The sequence below is a fragment of the Microcaecilia unicolor genome, chromosome 12 (genome assembly GCF_901765095.1).
Source record: "Microcaecilia unicolor chromosome 12, aMicUni1.1, whole genome shotgun sequence".
In the NCBI taxonomy this organism is placed as follows: Eukaryota; Metazoa; Chordata; class Amphibia; order Gymnophiona; family Siphonopidae; genus Microcaecilia; species Microcaecilia unicolor.
In genome coordinates this window covers 516,339-534,477 of record NC_044042.1, presented here as the reverse complement: position 1 = coordinate 534,477, position 18,139 = coordinate 516,339, and the positions used below count along the sequence as shown (strand labels likewise).

Sequence of the window (18,139 nt, the reverse complement as noted above, 5' to 3'; positions counted from 1 at the left end):
ACTCCATTTCACTGGAACTCTCTCCCTCGAGAAATTAGAGCTGAATTTTCATTTAAGAAATTTAAACCAGCCATAAAAACATGGCTATTTCACCAGGCCTTTACAGTAATACTACATAGGGCATTTTCCAGCTATAGGGTCAGTTCTCCCTTCCTTTTCTTTGCTACGCTCTGTACCCTATAATGAAGTTCTTGTACCTTTCTCTCATCCCTTCCTTTAAACCTTCCTATTGTTATGTTCTAACTTTGTAAATGATTGTGGATACTTTTCTATCGGATTATTGTAGTTCTTTTCTTATTTTCTAATTGTTATTATTTATTTATTGCATTTGTATCCCACATTATCCCACCTCTTTGCAGGCTCAATGTGGCTTACAATAAATCATGGATAGTGGAAATGAGAGGAGAATTGACATTTAGTGTTACAGAAGTAGCTTGGGTAGCATGGTAATGGAAAACAAGATAGTAACATGACATAAGGCATTCTTAACATTGCTAGATATGTGTGGGGAATTCACAAGTTTTGTGTTTTTATTGTACACTGTTTATATCTACTCGTTAGTTTAAGGCAGTATATCAAGTTTACATAAGTAAAATAAATAAATAGAGAAGGGCATACTCTTCGTTCTTAAGATGTTGCAGGTTGAGAACTACAATCTGGTCAGTCTGACCTCTGTGGTAAATAAATTAATGGAAATACTTCTAAAACAGAGAATAGTGAGTTTTCTGGAATCCAGTGGATTTGAGTACTTGAGGTGGCTTGGTTTCACTAAAAGCAGGTCTTGCCAGACAAATCTGATTTATTTCTTTGATTGGGTGACCAGAGAGTTGGATCGAGAGAGCGCTAGATGCAGCGTATTTAGATTTTAGCAAAGTCTTTGACATGGTTCTGCATAGACGATTAATAAATAAACTGAGAGCTCTTGGTATGGGCCTGGGTTAGGAACTGGTTAAGTGGAAGGCAACAGAGGGTAGTAGTAAATGGAGCTCATTCTGAAGAAAAGTTTGTTACTAGTGGTGTGCTGTGAGGTTCAGTTTTTGGGCTGGTTCTTTTTAACATTTTTGTAAGTGATATTGCCAAAGGGTGTCTGCTAAGATTTGCGTCTATGCAGATGATACCAAATTCTGCAATAGGGTAGACACTCCCTGATGTTATGGATAACATGAGGAATGGACCTAGTGAAGCTTGAGGAATGCTAAAAAAAATGCAGGGTCATGCATTTGGACTGCAAAAACCCAAAGGTACAGTTTAGGGGTTGAAGTACTTTTGTGCACTAAAGAGGAGTGGGACTTGGGTGTGATTGTATGTGATCTTAAGGTGGAACCAAAAGCAGCAAAGGTGCTCTAAAGAAGAAGGAACACGCACGGATGTCCAAAAGTGCTTTTAGTGGACTTGACGGCCAAGTTTCGACAAACTGCCTGCAACAGGGGTCTACAAATAAATATACATAAAATTAAAAAATGAAAAAGCATACATAACTAATAGGAGAAAAATAAATATAACAGATAATAAAATGTAAAAGTATAAAAATTAAAGAATTCTTCAATATGACCAAAATAACAGAGTATGAGCATGAAGAATTCTTCCTGTAGAAAAAGTAGACATTTTTTGGTAATGCAAGGTTAGCACATTGTGCTGCAGGTCTTTACTTTTTCTAGGACATGTGAGCAGACTGGATAGACCTTTTGGTCTTTATCTACCATCATTTTTTTATGTTTCTAGGTTTTCCCAGCACATAATACTAATGATCAATCTAAGAGCAGGCTATGGTTTAATTCATACAGAAACGGCAATATTGTCTATTTGATTAAATACCATTTCCTGTTTTACCTTGCCAGATGAATATGTTGCCAGCCTGCATTTGCCTTCCTTTGATGCGCATTTGACGGAGTTAACAGACGACCAAGCAAAATATCTGGGACTCAACAAAAATGGTCCTTTCAAACCCAATTATTACAGGTGGGTCCCATGGACATAGAGAGGATATCCTGGCAACACAGCACAGTGTGCAAGATGGAGCCTTAGTAGTCAATGTTCAGTACAAATTAATTGGGTTGGAGAAGCTCTGACTGGGTCCTTACAGGGTATTCAGTGGTACATAACCAAATAATGTTGTAAATCTCCATTTGGTGCAGGGGAGGTCCAGCAGCAGAAAAGTTACCTGGACACCAGCAACATTTGGTGGTGATCTCAAGTTAACTTAGGACAGCAAAAAGTGTTTAAATTAAATATCTGAGTATTGCCGCTAAATATAAGTGATACCTGCATAACTCCCAGCCGGTCACCTAGTACCCCGTATTCAGTGTTGGTATCTGGAGAGAGGGACCTGCATTGAATGTCTAATTCAGCTGGTGGTAGCCAGCATATAAACGCGGAATTTTGATCAGTTCACTTCTTTTGCCAGTTTTTAAATAGCCAGGAGACATGCAAGTTACACGGTCATTTTAAATGCACTTACCATGGGGGATCACGTGGTGCGATGAGAGGGTGAGACGTGTTTTCTGCTCTCTCCGAGGCCCCAGCATTCTAAACTCCTAAAATAACCCGTTAGCGCCGGAATTATAACACAGCAAGTCAGCGGCGGTCAGCCGAACATTTATGGACAAATATTTAGAAACGCCAGCGAAAGGAATGGCGAATAGAGGAGCCAAAAAAGACAAAGAGAAACCGCGAGCATCTGAGGCTGGGACAGAGAAGTCGCCATCTTGTGCTGGGCCGATTTTTTCGGCGGAGCAACTGGTGCAGATGACAGAGGTGATAACAACGGCACTGGAGCCCAAATTTGAAAGGCTGGCAACTCAATATGAAGCCTTTGAAACACGGCTCTCGGAAACTATGAGGAGAACTGGAGAAGTGGAAAAAAGGGTATCAGAGCTAGAAGACGCCAACAACCCGACGCAAGCAGCCCTTAAAAAACTTACTGGTACGGTGGAATTTCTGACCACAAAACTAGATGACCTAGAAAATAGATCCCGGCGATCGAACCTGCGGATCGTGGGACTGCCGGAGACAATTGGGGACCGTGTATTGACAACAACGCTGGAACGCTGGCTGGCTTCAGAGTTTGCCTTGTCGGACTCCTCAGGGCCGCTCTGCCTGGAACGCGCGCACCGCGTGGGAAGAATCAAAGATGGCAGACAATTACCTCGCGTGGTGATTTTAAAAGTACATAATTACCTGCATAAAGCAGAGATCCTGCGGGGGTACCGGCTAAAGCGAGACGAGGTGAAGTTTGACGGACACTTGATACGTATATTCCAAGACTATTCTGCCCAGTTACAGGACAGACGGAGGCAATTTAATCCAGTATGTAAGCAGCTGGTTGCACTAAACATTAAATTTATGCTCCTATACCCAGCTATACTTAAGATCAAGCAAGATAACACTTGGAAAAGTTTTGAATCCATGAATGAAGCAAAAGAATTTGTCTGCAGCATTGAAAAGAAACAAAATGAAAATAAAAATAACGCATCAGAAAGCTGAAGCCGCTGTACCAAGGTTTGTCTGGCTGAATGTGTAGGGTAAGGCAGCAGATAATACATTGCTGTGGGTTATTAAGAATTATTTAGTACTATACAAGTTGTTGGGCCCTCGAGCAAGGAAGTGTCCTCTAATGTTACAGTTGGGGAAGTATTCAAGGGGGGGATGGGTAGGGGGGGAGAGTTCTGGGAGGGAGGGAGGGAGAATAGGGTATGGAAATAGACAGCAAGGAAGGAAACTAAAAAAGAAACATGGAAGAAGAGACAACATGGGTGTAGCATGGGTAAGGCAAAAAACAAAGGAAGAAGTAACACAGAACAGAGGGCCCTAAGGGTGAGGCTGGGCGCCCTGGGGTGTTATGTACTAAACAAGCTGAAGGTAACCTATGGGGAAGTCCCTGGCTAGATTAGGACTCAAAAAGACACGTCTGGTTTCATGGAACGTGTGTGGTATCACATCCCCAGTAAAACGCACAAAAATTCTAGCTGCCCTTAAGCATCATGGAGCTCAGATAGCCTGCCTGCAAGAAACGAGGTTGTCTCGAGAAGAGCATGACAAGTTAAAACGGCATTGGGTGGGAGAGGTGTTCTGTTCCCCAGCAATGGGAAGGAAAGGAGGTGTAGCAATACTGATACATAAATCTCTTGCATGCACAGCCAAGTTAAGGTTCAAGGATGGAGAAGGGAAATACCTAGGGGTACAAATAAACGTACAAGGGAAGGAGATATTACTGGTAGCAGTTTATGCGCCCTTGGTTAAAAGTAGAAGTTTTTTTGCACAGCTGCTACATAGATGTCAGCAATACACACATCTGCCTTTGGTAATAGCAGGAGACATGAATCAGGTATATGATGCTCAGATAGACAGGTCTAAGGGAATGCCACAGGGTGATAAAACAGGAGAAACCATATTAGAGTCTTTCTGTACATTAGCAGGGATAATAGACCCCTGGAGATTACTGCACCAGGAAGAAAGAGACTATACGCATACATCCAGAGTGCATCGAACACAATCCAGGTTAGACTACATTCTTTTGTCCCCAACGCTATTCCCCCAGGTGCTAAATGCCCAGATAGGCCCGGAGGAAATCTCCGATCACGCAATGATATGGGCAGATTTGGAAGCACAGGCATTCTTTCAGAAACCCTCGGGATGGAGGTTCCCCGCATATCTTTATTCCTCCCCAGACTTTAAGAAATACATATGTGAGAGATGGGAGGAATACCAGAAGAATAACGAGTGTCATTTAGATGACCCCGGCCTATTCTGGTCAGCAGCAAAAGCAGTATTACGGGGAGATATAATAGCGTATGTGTGTAGGCGCAACCGCAGAATTAACCAACAAGTTATAGCCTTTGAACGCAAGCTGAGGGAGATGAAGAGAGCGTACACCAAAACACCTACCCAAGCATGCTATGATGCCCTTATGGTAGCTCGAACAGCACTTAACAGCCTCTTACATGAGAGAATGACACGTTCCCTTGTATATCGGAAATTTAGGCTCCAGAAATTTGGAGACAAAGCCGGTGCTTATCTGGCCAAAGTAGTTAAAAATACTAGGAAACAACACTTTATCACAGCTTTGCGCACACCAGAAGGTAGGGCTGCAACTAACATTGATGAGGTAGCTAAACTATTTAAAGAGCACTTTGAATCACTCTACAAAAAAACAGAGGAAAAAGAATCATTAGAGAACAAAACAGCAGAATACCTAAAAAGATCGGGAATGGCTAAATTCTCAACAAGGGAGATCGAGGCCTTAAACGCCCCAATAACTGCAAAAGAAATTATACAAGGTATCAAATCACTTAGACTTCATACTGCACCTGGGCCTGATGGCTATACTAGCGAGTTCTATAAGATGCTTCAAAGCCAGGTGATTGGGCCGTTGATAGATGTATACAGTGAAGCGGTCCAGCAGGGTGCCTTTCCCCGGTATGCAAATTCAGCTCTGATTAGCTTGATCCCTAAATCGGGGAGAGACCTCTTGCAGCCCGGCTCATATAGGCCAATATCACTAATCAATGTAGACATCAAAATCTTGTCCCGAATTCTGGCGGACAGGCTGGCCCTAAGCCTACCCCAGGTTGTACATACAGACCAAGTGGGGTTTGTCAGAGGCAGAAAATCAGTACTTAATGTGCGGAGGCTGTTGGCGGCACTGATGCATGCAAAAGAGACAGATACAAACAGACTATTGGTTAGCCTAGATGCAGAACGAGCATTTGATGTAGTCAGGTGGCCGTTCATGTTTGAGACATTACGCTGGGTGGGAGTTCAGGGTTGGTTCCTTGAGGCAGTTCAGGCTCTATATACATCGCCAACAGCTTCCATTCTGGTCAACGGCATTAGGACAGAAGAGTTTAGGATTGAGCGGGGGACGCGTCAGGGGTGCCCGCTCTCCCCCTTACTTTTTGTGCTCACACTAGAACCACTTCTATGTGTAATAAGAAACACAAAAGAAATCAAAGGAGCACAACTACCTGAACACATGATTAAATTACTGGCATATGCAGATGATCTCATGCTTCTCTTAGATGATCCTCAGGCATCACTAGAGGCCCTGCTCAAAGTGGTGGGGAACTATGGAGAGATATCAGGTTTTAGACTCAACCACACAAAGTCTCTGGCCATGCCCGCATATAGACTGGGGTAATGTAACATCTGTACACGCAAGGGACATAAGATTTCTTGATGAAATCAAGGACAGCTTCATGGAACAGCTAGTTCAGGAGCCGACAAGAGAAGGAAAAATACTAGACTTAGTCCTTAGTGGTGCTCATGATCTAGTGCAGGGGGTAACGATACGAGGGCCGCTTGATAACAGTGATCATAATATGATCGGTTTTGATATTGGCATTGAAGGAAGTGAAACTAGGAAATCAAGTACGCTAGCGTTTAACTATAGAAAAGGTGATTACGACAAAATGAGAAAAATGGTGAAAAAAAGACTGAAAGGAGCAGCTCGCAGAGTAAAAAACTTGCATCAGGCGTGGATGCTGTTTAAAAACGCCATCCTGGAGGTTCAGGACAAATATATTCCACGTATTAGAAAAAAGGGAAAAAAGACTAAACGTCAGCCGGCGTGGCTAAACAGTAAGATAAAGGAAATCATTAGAGCCAAAAAACAATCCTTCAGAAAGTGGAGAAGAGAACCAACTGAAAGTAACAGGATAGATCATAAGGAATGCCAAGCCAAATGCAAAGCGGAGATAAGGAGGGCAAAAAAGGACTTTGAGAAGAAATTAGCGTTGGAAGCAAAAATACATAGTAAAAACTTTTTTAGATACATTAAAAGCAGGAAACCGGCCAAAGAGTCGGTTGGGCCGCTGGACGAAAATGGTGTTAAAGGGGCGATCAAGGAGGACAAAGCCGTAGCGGAGAAATTAAACGAATTCTTTGCTTCGGTCTTCACCGAGGAGGATTTGGGGGGGACACCGGTGCCGGAAAGAATATTTGAAGCGGGGGAATCGGAGAAACTAAACAAATTCTCTGTAACCTTGGAGGATGTAATGGGTCAGTTCAGCAAGCTGAAGAGTAGTAAATCACCGGGACCTGATGGTATTCATCCCAGAGTATTAATAGAACTAAAAAATGAACTTGCGGAGCTACTGTTAGAAATATGCAATCTGTCCCTAAAATCGAGTGTAATACCGGAAGACTGGAGGGTAGCCAATGTTACTCCGATTTTTAAGAAGGGTTCCAGAGGAGATCCGGGAAATTATAGACCGGTGAGTCTGACGTCGGTGCCGGGCAAGATGGTGGAGGCTATTATTAAGAATAAAATTGCAGAGCATATACAAAAACATGGACTGATGAGACAAAGTCAGCACGGATTTAGTGAAGGGAAGTCTTGCCTCACCAATCTAATGCATTTTTTTGAGGGGGTAAGCAAACATGTGGACAATGGGGAGCCGGTTGATATTGTATATCTGGATTTTCAGAAGGCGTTTGACAAAGTGCCGCACGAAAGACTCCTGAAGAAATTGCAGAGTCATGGAATCGGAGGTAGGGTATTATTATGGATTAAGAACTGGTTGAAAGATAGGAAGCAGAGAGTAGGATTGCGTGGCCAGTATTCTCAGTGGAGGAGGGTAGTTAGTGGGGTCCCGCAGGGGTCTGTGCTGGGTCCGTTGCTTTTTAATGTATTTATAAATGACCTAGAGATGGGAATAACTAGTGAGGTAATTAAATTCGCCGATGACACAAAATTATTCAGGGTCGTCAAGTCGCAGGAGGAATGTGAACGATTACAGGAGGACCTTGCGAGACTGGGAGAATGGGCGTGCAAGTGGCAGATGAAGTTCAATGTTGACAAGTGCAAAGTGATGCATGTGGGTAAGAGGAACCCGAATTATAGCTACGTCTTGCAAGGTTCCGCGTTAGGAGTTACGGATCAAGAAAGGGATCTGGGTGTCGTCGTCGATGATACGCTGAAACCTTCTGCTCAGTGTGCTGCTGCGGCTAGGAAAGCGAATAGAATGTTGGGTGTTATTAAGAAGGGTATGGAGTCCAGGTGTGCGGATGTTATAATGCCGTTGTATCGCTCCATGGTGCGACCGCACCTGGAGTATTGTGTTCAGTACTGGTCTCCGTATCTCAAAAAAGATATAGTAGAATTGGAAAAGGTACAGCGAAGGGCGACGAAAATGATAGTGGGGATGGGACGACTTTCCTATGAAGAGAGGCTGAGAAGGCTAGGGCTTTTCAGCTTGGAGAAGAGACGGCTGAGGGGAGATATGATAGAAGTGTATAAAATAATGAGTGGAATGGATCGGGTGGAGGTGAAGCGACTGTTCACGCTATCCAAAAATACTAGGACTAGAGGGCATGAGTTGAAGCTACAGTGTGGTAAATTTAAAACGAATCGGAGAAAATTTTTCTTCACCCAACGTGTAATTAGACTCTGGAATTCATTGCCGGAGAACGTGGTACGGGCGGTTAGCTTGACGGAGTTTAAAAAGGGGTTAGATAGATTCCTAAAGGACAAGTCCATAGACCGCTATTAAATGGACTGGAAAAATTCCTCATTTTTAGGTACAACTTGTCTGGAATGTTTTTACGTTTGGGGAGCGTGCCAGGTGCCCTTGACCTGGATTGGCCACTGTCGGTGACAGGATGCTGGGCTAGATGGACCTTTGGTCTTTCCCAGTATGGCACTACTTATGTACTTATGTACTTATGCCGACGAGGGAAGAGGTTCAAACAGAGTGGCAGGGGCAGTTTCCTCTGAAATGGGGAAATGAACGGTTGAAATACCTGGGGGTAGTGATACCCACTGACCCATTGCGGCTTTACAATGAAAACGTAATGCCACTGCTCACTGAAACCAGATGTACGCTTCAAAAATGGGGGAGGGCTCCGCTTTCCCTTACAGCCAGAATTGCCCTGTTCAATATGATGGTGGCCCCTCGCTGGTTATATACCTTCCAAATGCTCCCGTTATACTTAAGACAGAGGGAGGAGAGGGTCCTGTCTAGAGCAATCCAGGCTTTCTTGTGGCGAGGCCAGAGACCGAGGCTCCCAATAGGTGTCTTACACAAACCTAGGACGCATGGAGGAATGGGTTTATTAAGTATAAGGTACCTCACGATAGCATGCTCCATGAGACATATAAGAGATTGGCTGGTGGGAGGCCAGGAATTCACAGCAACTCCCATAGAATCATCGGCCTTCCCAGCGCTGCATCCTGGTTGGCTGTTGCATACAGGCAAACAAAACTCAGGCATCAAAATATCTAAGAACTTGTTTGTGACATCAACCAGAGCAACATGGAGATGGCTATGCAGACGGCATGGATTTTTAGCGAGTTCAACACCGTTCCTGCCAATATATCATAATCCAGACTTCCCGGTGGGAACAACCTCCGGAGTGTTTGCTCGTTGGCGGAAAAAAGGTATTCAATTCCTATACCAAATAATAAATGTTGAAGGACAAATGCGTCCTTTTACAGATTTGCAGAGAGAATACATCTTGCCAGCTTCAGACGTGTTTGCCTACCTTCAAGTGAAACACTATGCCACATCAGTAGGCTGGATTAATCTATGTGAAGATGTTCAGGACACATTGAGCACAGCCTTAACACTGGGATCTCAAAATGAAGTTCCGTTAAGGTACCACCACAGATATCTGTTAGACACCACAGAGGACATAGACTACAAGAAGAGAGCGCAGGACTGGTCTGCAGACTTGGCAACGGAGGTGACGGAGAGTACGATACAAAATCATTTGATCTCTATAAACACCTCGCCATTCACGCGATACTGGGAATTACAATACAAATTTGTACTCCGTTTACACATATCACCATACAGAGCCCAGAAAGCAGGATATGGGGCATCTGGACACTGCCCGAAGTGTAATGCACCAGAGGCCACTTTGGGACATATGTTTTGGGCCTGTCGGAGAGTGCAACATTTCTGGAAACAAGTGCTTGAAGCAGTATGGACATGTTGGCACAGAAAGACAGTGCTACAGCCTTTGCTCTTATTTGGAATATACAAATATGCCAAGCCGGCGCTGCCGGGATACCGTGGATTTTTGCAACGCGCGATAGTGATTGGAAAGAAGGTGATCCTAAATGGATGGATGGACCGGAATGGACCGAATATCACCCAATGGAGAATACTGATGATTGATCTATCCAAACTGGAACGATGCGCGGTCTCAGACCAAAATCTAGAAGACAGAAGGCGGTTGCGACAGACTTGGGGCAGACTCTGGAATACGCTGCAACCGACAGCAAAGAGACATTTACTTGCCAACTAAACCCAAATACTCTTCCTTGCTGTTGTCATTGTTACATTATTAGTTAATAAAAAGGGAATGGGAGGGGGGCAGGATGGGTTGGGAAGGGGGGGAAAGGGGAGAAGTTCATAGATATATAATGTTAGACAGCACAGACTTACCATGTAACTTCCAAAGAGATGTTATTGTACTTGATACGCTGTCAATAAAAATTATTGAAACATAAATGCACTTACCATAAGCAAATTTTCAAACAGAAACTACCTCTGTTGTATCACTTCAAAAATTACATGCAAAGTAGCACAGAATCTTGCTAGTCTTTGGGAACTTGTGACCTGGATTAGAAACAGGATACTGGGCTGGATAGACCTTTGTTCTGACCCAGCCCAGAAATTATGTTCTTACCTACTATTTACAGAGGAACCAGAGGGGTTACAAGTACACACGTATGTGGTTTCCTCCTTTGAGCTGAAACACTGGAGTTAGGGATGAGAAGGGGGGTGGGGGGAGAGAAGTCAATATGCTGCAAATAAGGGGGGAGGGAGTAAGGATAGATGATATGCTGAATATGGGAGAGGGGTGGAAAGGGGAGATATTGGACACCTGAGGGAGGGTGGGTAGGGCCTTGAGCGGTCCCTGCATGGAAGATAACCCTCAGTCCAGATATCCTGCTAGCCTTTCATTCCTTTTTTCCCCTGACCACTTATTATTTACTTCCTCCTAATATTATCCCCATCCTAGCATTCATTGCTTCCCAGCATCCACATTCTCATAACTCAGCAATCCCCCTCCTCCCACAACACATATAGATTGCTTGATGGCTCCTTTGGGGAGTCTGAAATCCATAGCAGAGAACTTCCACTGTATCTGCACAGGGATAGTCCCTTCCCCTTCCTCTTCTTGTCTCCTCAACAGCAGCAAGCAGGAACAGCTGCGGGAAGGACTGGAGCAGGGAACAGAGAGGCTTTCCCTACTGAATGTTCTGGAACCACTGGCAGTAGCCAAAAGAGAGGAGGCAGGAGAATCGGCAGCTTCTTTTCCCTCCTTCCATCCTACTGCTGTAGTCTTGCTGCCTACTGACTGCATTCTTTAACCCAGCACAGAAGCAGCAACGGATAAAAAGTTCCAATCTGAAGTTTATATTGCTGCTTCTGAATATGTGTGATAGTCGACCTGGCTAGACTAGCCATCCTGACTGAACAGCTTCAGATTGGCACATTTGTCCTACACACAGGGAGAGGAAATGGGCTACAGCCGAAGGATTCAACCATGAAATGACCAATGTGGTGGGACTTTTCTTGTTGAAGGACCAAAAAAGAATAATGAAAGTGTTTTTTGAGCCTGAAATCATGGTTCACTGTGTTGTGGTTTCTGGTGATACTGGTCTGACTTGTCTCTCTTTCTTTGTAGATACTAATGCTGTACGTTGAAGGATAAGCTTTCTCCAGTGACACCAGACTACTTTCCAGAGGGAAATTATTTTATTTTGTTCTATTCCATTATTTTACTGTTTTTTAATTTCTGTATCTCTTATTTTAGTCTGATTTTACAGTCTTTGTTGTCTCACCTTTTTAATTGCAGGACATTCATTTCCTGTATTTTTATCTCTGAAGTGTTGAAGCATTTTGTATCATGTCTATCTGGTCTCGCCTCACAGGCCTGACCCACTTACTGCCTGTCTGTCCTTACTGTCAAGTGAATTCATTCGTTGGTTTTATCTTGCTTGCGCAGGATTTGCTTTCTAGATTCTGGCTGTCAATACAGTCAGCTTGGGCATATTTCTTGCCTTAAATTGTCATTCCACTTTTGGGAACATCCCCTGCAGCTGCTAAGGAAATTGTTCTTTGCATTGAGACTGCTGTAGGGGACTCCTTGTGGCCAAATATGTTGGGGATAGGATGCTATACATGTTTCATCCCTTTCTTTTCCTGCTTAAAAGTTGTAACTGTAGCTGATCAAGAAAATCCTATGCATATTCTTAACTCTTTTAAGGTTAATGCCCATTTCAAAGCAGACTGATGATACTAATGAGGAAACGTACTTTACAAATCAAATAGGCCTTTTGCTTAAATGGTACATGATAGAACATTAATACAGCGTAATTTTTCCTGCTCATGAGTTTTAGTTATGTTTAAAACAGACTAATGACCTCTCTGAAAACTGCCACCTTCTGCCCTGCTAAGAGTATATGTGGGCCTTTTAGCCAGATTGTGATGTGGCATTCCCAGGGAAGTATTTAGGCCAACTAGAACAAACAATATGAATATATGATGATGTTCTCAGCAAATGTTTGGACACAACCTGGTCAAATTGTATGTTCCAATGAATCCTTGAAGTGAACAAAAGCTTCCAAAGTTAAACATCTTTCTGCAGATGTTAATACATAATTACCATCCATTTGCAGTTTGCTACAATGCCTGAGCTACAAACTTGGGGGGGGGGGGGGGGGGTCTTTTTCTAAAGATTAGCTCAAGTTATCTGCAGCAGAGCCCATTTTTTCCTATGGGCCCTGCTGCAGATAACCAGTAGCCTGGGTCCCTGGTTTTGTTGCCGGGGGACCCCAACCCCCGTCAGATGAAGCCTTATCCAGCACTGGTCTCCGGTGCCGCCACCGCATTGCCTGCCCTGCTCTGTCTTCTCCTCACATCCAGCACACTCCTTTTAGTGAAACTGAGCATGCTCAATTTCACTAAAAGGAGCATGCAGGACGTGAGGGGAAGAGAGAGCAGGGCAGGCGATGGACAAGGCTTCAGCTGGCGGGGGTTGGGGACCCCCGCCAGCCAAGGTATTTGCTGCGGCAGTGGGTGGGGAGCGGCACGGCAGCAGCCCAAAATGTGCCCCCCACCTCAGGCTCTGGCCCCTCCCACCGAGAGGTCTGGCTACGCCCCTGCAGATAACAAGCTAATCTTTTGTAAAAGACTCCCTTAGATTGTGAGCCCACTAAGGACAGGGAAAATACATATCTGAATGTAACTCACCTTGGAAAAGGTGTGAGCAAAATGCATACATAAAGAAAAAAATAACTCAAAATAAAGCATGGAAAAGTTAGGAAATACTAGGAAACGAACCAAGAATAAAACAAAGAGTATCACTCCATAATGAAGACCGTACCTTGAGTATTGTGTGCAACTCTGGTTGCTGTATCTCAAAAAATATATGTGGAACTGGAAGAAGTACAGACAAGGGCAACCGACGTGATTAAGGGGATGGAAGGACTCTCATATGAGGAAAGGGTTAGGGTTCTTTGGTTTGGAGCAGAGATGGATGAGAAAAAATGTGATTGAGGTTATAAAATTTTGAATGGAATCACCTGTTTGCTTCTTCAAATGGTATCAGAAACAGATGTGGTCAAATGAGGAAATTCTAAGCCAGCTTGTAAATCATCAAGGAAACCTTTATTGTGAAATGACCGTACACAGCTGGGTTTTAGCAAAAAAACACCTGTATCAGGGGTCTAAAACATAAATGCAAACATATAAATACATATACCTGCATCTTCCATTTTCCCACCTGTAAGAAAGTAGTCTACAAGTCAATTTATTCTGCTGTTTTTCCTTACCATGGTACTAAGTGCTGGAATTCAAAATACATTAGAGCCAGCATGATTACTTAGTTTTTTGCAAGTTTTTGACATTTTTCTGCTAATTCATGCTGATGCCTATTTTCTTCTCCCCCCCTCCCCCATGGGTATTTACGGTTCTTTCCTTTGTTGATTATGTGTGGGATTTTGTACTGTCTTCTTGTAGTTTGTTACCCACATTGAACTCAAATATATGCAGGAAAATGTGGGTTATAAATGTCATAAATAAATATATAATTGTAAAAATAAATAGTAATATCAAGCCAAAAAAAAATCTTAAAATCAAAAATAAATGAGGAAGTGACAGTAAATGGTTATTTACCACAGTAGTTCACAATATTTGATTGAAGTATACAAAAACATTGTGAGATTTGGATGTCACCTACAAATAAATTGTATTTAATAAGAAATAGAGAGCTACAATTTACAACTATATAATACTTTCAAAGATGTCAAAGCATCTGTAAATAAACTTCATAATTAAGATCAATTTAAGAATAAATTAAAAATGTAATTTAAAAATAAAATAAGGGTTTCTTTTATAAATCCGTACTAGCGATTTCGGTGGTAAATGAGAGGAAACCCATTCAGTTCCTATAGGCTTCCTCTCATTTGCCACGTGGGCATGGCTAGCACAGGTTGTAAAAGAAGCCGTAAGTTAGATATAAGAGAATCAAAAGTAATTACTACAACGAACCCTTGTATGTTAAAACAATCCTAAAACCTGTAGGAGTAAACAACTTCTGTGTATGAAAAATGTTTATATTAGTTAAATTATTAGGTGGTGCAAATTTTTTTGCTTAGTAAAATTGCACAGCCTCAAGACTTAAAAGTAATCAATAGATCAAAATCATTATTTATGTGCACTACTCTAACAAAGGTAAGATGATGTCACAGTTTGAAAATTATATCTAACAAGCAATTAAGGAACAAAAATCGTGCAATTATACGTAATTGAAATAAGTAGCTTAAATCAAAGTCATACATTCAAAAATGTTAAATACTGGTGTTATCAAAGTTGTAAAATACTTGGAGAAGGAAGGATGTTGATGATTTGCCTTTAAAGGAAGTATGTTACATTTTGGAAATTAATAAAACATATCCATCAAGTCTCAGTTGGGAGATTTGATTTTTCAAATAAAAGTTTTAATTGATGATTTACAGACTGGTTGTCCATCTCCTCATTTGATTTGTGGTTCACCTAATACAGAGGTTTCTTCTGTGTTTTTCTCACCCTTTCAAATGGTACAAAAACTGGGGGTGGGGGGGCACTCCGTGAAGTTACATAGTAGCCAATTTAACACATATAAGGAAATTATTGTTTCAATCTGCATATAGTTAAACTCAGGAACTCCTTGCCAAAGCAAGTGATAAAAGCAGTTAATGTAGATGGTTTAAAAAAGTGTTTTCCTGAAGGAAAAGTCCATAAATTGTTAAGGTAGATCTGAGGAATGCCACTGCTTATCCCTGAGGTTAAGTAACGTGGAATCTGGCTACTTTTTGGGACTCAACCAGGTACTTGTGACCTGGACTTGTCATTTTTGGAAACATGAGACTGAGTTACATGGTCTGACCCAGTAGGGCAACTGTAATGGTGGTCTTCTTTAGAAGAAATAATAGCTTCCAGATGTATCCAGTAGCTAGCTAAGGGGTGTTTTTTACTAAGGTGCGCTGAAAAATGGCCTGCGGTAGTGTAGGCATGTGTTTTGAGTGCGTGCACAATCATTTTTCAGCGCACCTGCAAAAAATGCCTTTTTTAAATGTTTGCCGAAAATGAACATGCAGCAAACTGAAAATTGCCACGCATCCGTTTTGAGTCTGAGAGCTTACCACCAGCCATTGACCTAGCGACAAAGTCTCACGCGGTAAACGGGCGGTAATGACCTATGTGCGTCAAATGCCACTTGGTATGTGTCAGATACGTGTGCCCGAAAATAAAAAATTTTCGGACGTTTGTGTTGGACATGTGCCAAAAATGAAATTACCGCAAGAGCCATGCAGTAGCCGGCGGTAACTCCATTTTGGCGCATGTTGGGCGCACGTAGATGCTTACATGGCTTAGTAAAAGGGCCCCTAAGAGACTTTCTGTTCTTGAGTTTTCCATCCACTGTTTCTTAAGGGAACTCAGAAATATTCTTAGGTTTCCTTGCATGTACTGGATAGATACGTTTAGATTTTTAATAGTATTCAAGTTGGGGGATTGTGAAGACCATAAGTTTCTTTAAGTAGTTCATGGTCTGATTTTGAGCTTTACATAAGTATTGCCATACTGGGAAAGACCAAAGGTCCATAGAGCCCAGCATCCTGTTTCCAACAGTGGCCAATCCAGGTCACAAATACCTGGCAAGATCCCAAAAAAGTAGAAAATATTTTATACTGCTTATCCCAGAAATAGTGGCTTTTCCCCAAGTCCATTTAATAATGATATATGAACTTTTCCTTTAGGGAGCCGTCCAAACCTTTTTTAAACTCCACTAAGCTAACAGCCTTTACCACATTCTCTGGCAACAAATTCCAGAGTTTAATTACACGTTGAGTGAAGAAAAATTTTCTCTGATTCGTTTTAAATTTACTACATTGTAGCTTCATCGCATGCCCCCTAGTCCTAGTATTTTTGGAAAGCGTAAACAGATGCTTCACATGTACCCGTTCAACTCTACTCATTGGAGTGGCCTGGATTGGCCGCTGTCGTGGACAGGATGCTAGCCTCGATGGACCCTTGGTCTTTTCCCAGTGTGGCATTACTTATGTAGTTATTATTTAATAGACCTCTATCATATCCCCTGTCAGCCGCCTTTTCTCCAAGCTGAAGAGCCCTAGCCGCTTTAGCCTTTCCTCATAGGGAAGTCGTCCCATCCCCTTTATCATTTTTGTCGCCCTTCTCTGTACCTTTTCTAATTCCACTATATCTTTTTTGAGATGCGGCAATCAAAATTGAACACAATATTTGAGGTGCGGTCGCACAAACAACTTAATGGCTACATAAACAAATTCACTATACTACATGAGTCACAATCAGGATTTTGACCCCTACACAGCACCGAAACAGTACTACTTACTCTCCTAACCAAATTCAAGCAGGAAATAGCAATAGGCAAGAGCATTCTCCTCCTCCAATTTGACATGTCAAGTGCGTTCGACATGGTTAACCATAACATATTGCTAAGACTCCTAGAATACTTCGGAATCGGTGGTGGCACTTTCATTTGGATAAAGTGTTTTCTAACCACCAGAACATATCAAGTGAAATCAAACACATACATATCGTCACCGTGGAAAACAGACTGCGGAGTACCTCAAGGATCACCACTATCACCGATCCTTTTCAACCTCATGATGACTCCGCTAGCCAAGGCCTTATCCACCCAAGGCCTTAACCCATCTATCTACGCTGATGATGTCACATTATACATCCCCTACAAACACAATCTGGCAGACATCACCAACGAAATCAAGCTCAGCCTAAACATCATGAACTCATGAGCAAATGCATTCCAACTAAAACTCAACACAGAAAAAATACACTGTCTCATCTCTTCCCAATACAATACATACAAACCCACACACATTAACACCCCAGGATACACCCTCCCTATCTCGGACAGCCTGAAAATTCTCGAGTGACCTCTCACTAGAGACCCAAGTGAAATTCACTATAAAGAAAATGTTTTTCTCAATGTGGAAACTCAAAACGCGTGAAACCATTCTTCCCGAGGGAAATATTTTGTAACCTGATACAGTCAGTGGTACTAAGCCATGCAGACTACTGCAATGGAATCTATGCGGGATGCAAGGATCAAATCATAAAGAAACTTCAGACCGCCCAAAACACAGCAGCTAGGCTTATATTTGGAAAAACGCATTTTGACAGCGCCAAACCACTCCGAGAAAAACTGCATTGGCTACTAATCGAGGAATGTGTCACTTTCAAAATATGCACAACTGTTCATAAAATTATTTATGGCGAGGCACTGGGATACATGACAGACCTCATTGACCTGCCAACCAGAAACACCACAAAATCTGCATGATCATACCTAAACCTCCATTACCCAAGCAACAAAGGACTCAAATATTCAAAAAAGCATACCCCACCGACCCAACATAAAAATACCTGGATACCTGCGACACAACGTAACCAAACACCGTAATGGACATATCCTAACTCTTCTTCTCCCTCTGTAAGTTCCCCCCAATTGTACTTACCATATATGCACCTCATTCTACCACAATATCACCTTGTATTCTTTCATACCTTGTATTTGTTCAGACCGGAATCGGCTAGCGCCGTTTATGGTACCTTGTAAGCCACATTGAGCCTGCAAAAAGGTG

At 42.4% G+C, this 18,139-nt stretch overlaps 1 protein-coding gene across 2 annotated transcripts in view; it reads left to right on the top strand.

Annotated features, from left to right (window-relative positions):
* Window positions 1–12,844, top strand: part of AHCYL1 (adenosylhomocysteinase like 1) — a 96,669-nt gene extending 83,825 nt beyond the window's left edge. For both annotated transcript variants that reach the window (XM_030221265.1, XM_030221264.1), the window contains exons 16-17: window positions 1,839–1,959; window positions 11,638–12,844. In XM_030221265.1, coding sequence (XP_030077125.1) covers window positions 1,839–1,959; window positions 11,638–11,644 — 128 coding nt within the window. In that variant the 3' untranslated portion in view covers window positions 11,645–12,844. The remainder of the gene's footprint in view (window positions 1–1,838; window positions 1,960–11,637) is intronic.
* Window positions 12,845–18,139: the final 5,295 nt, after the last annotated feature.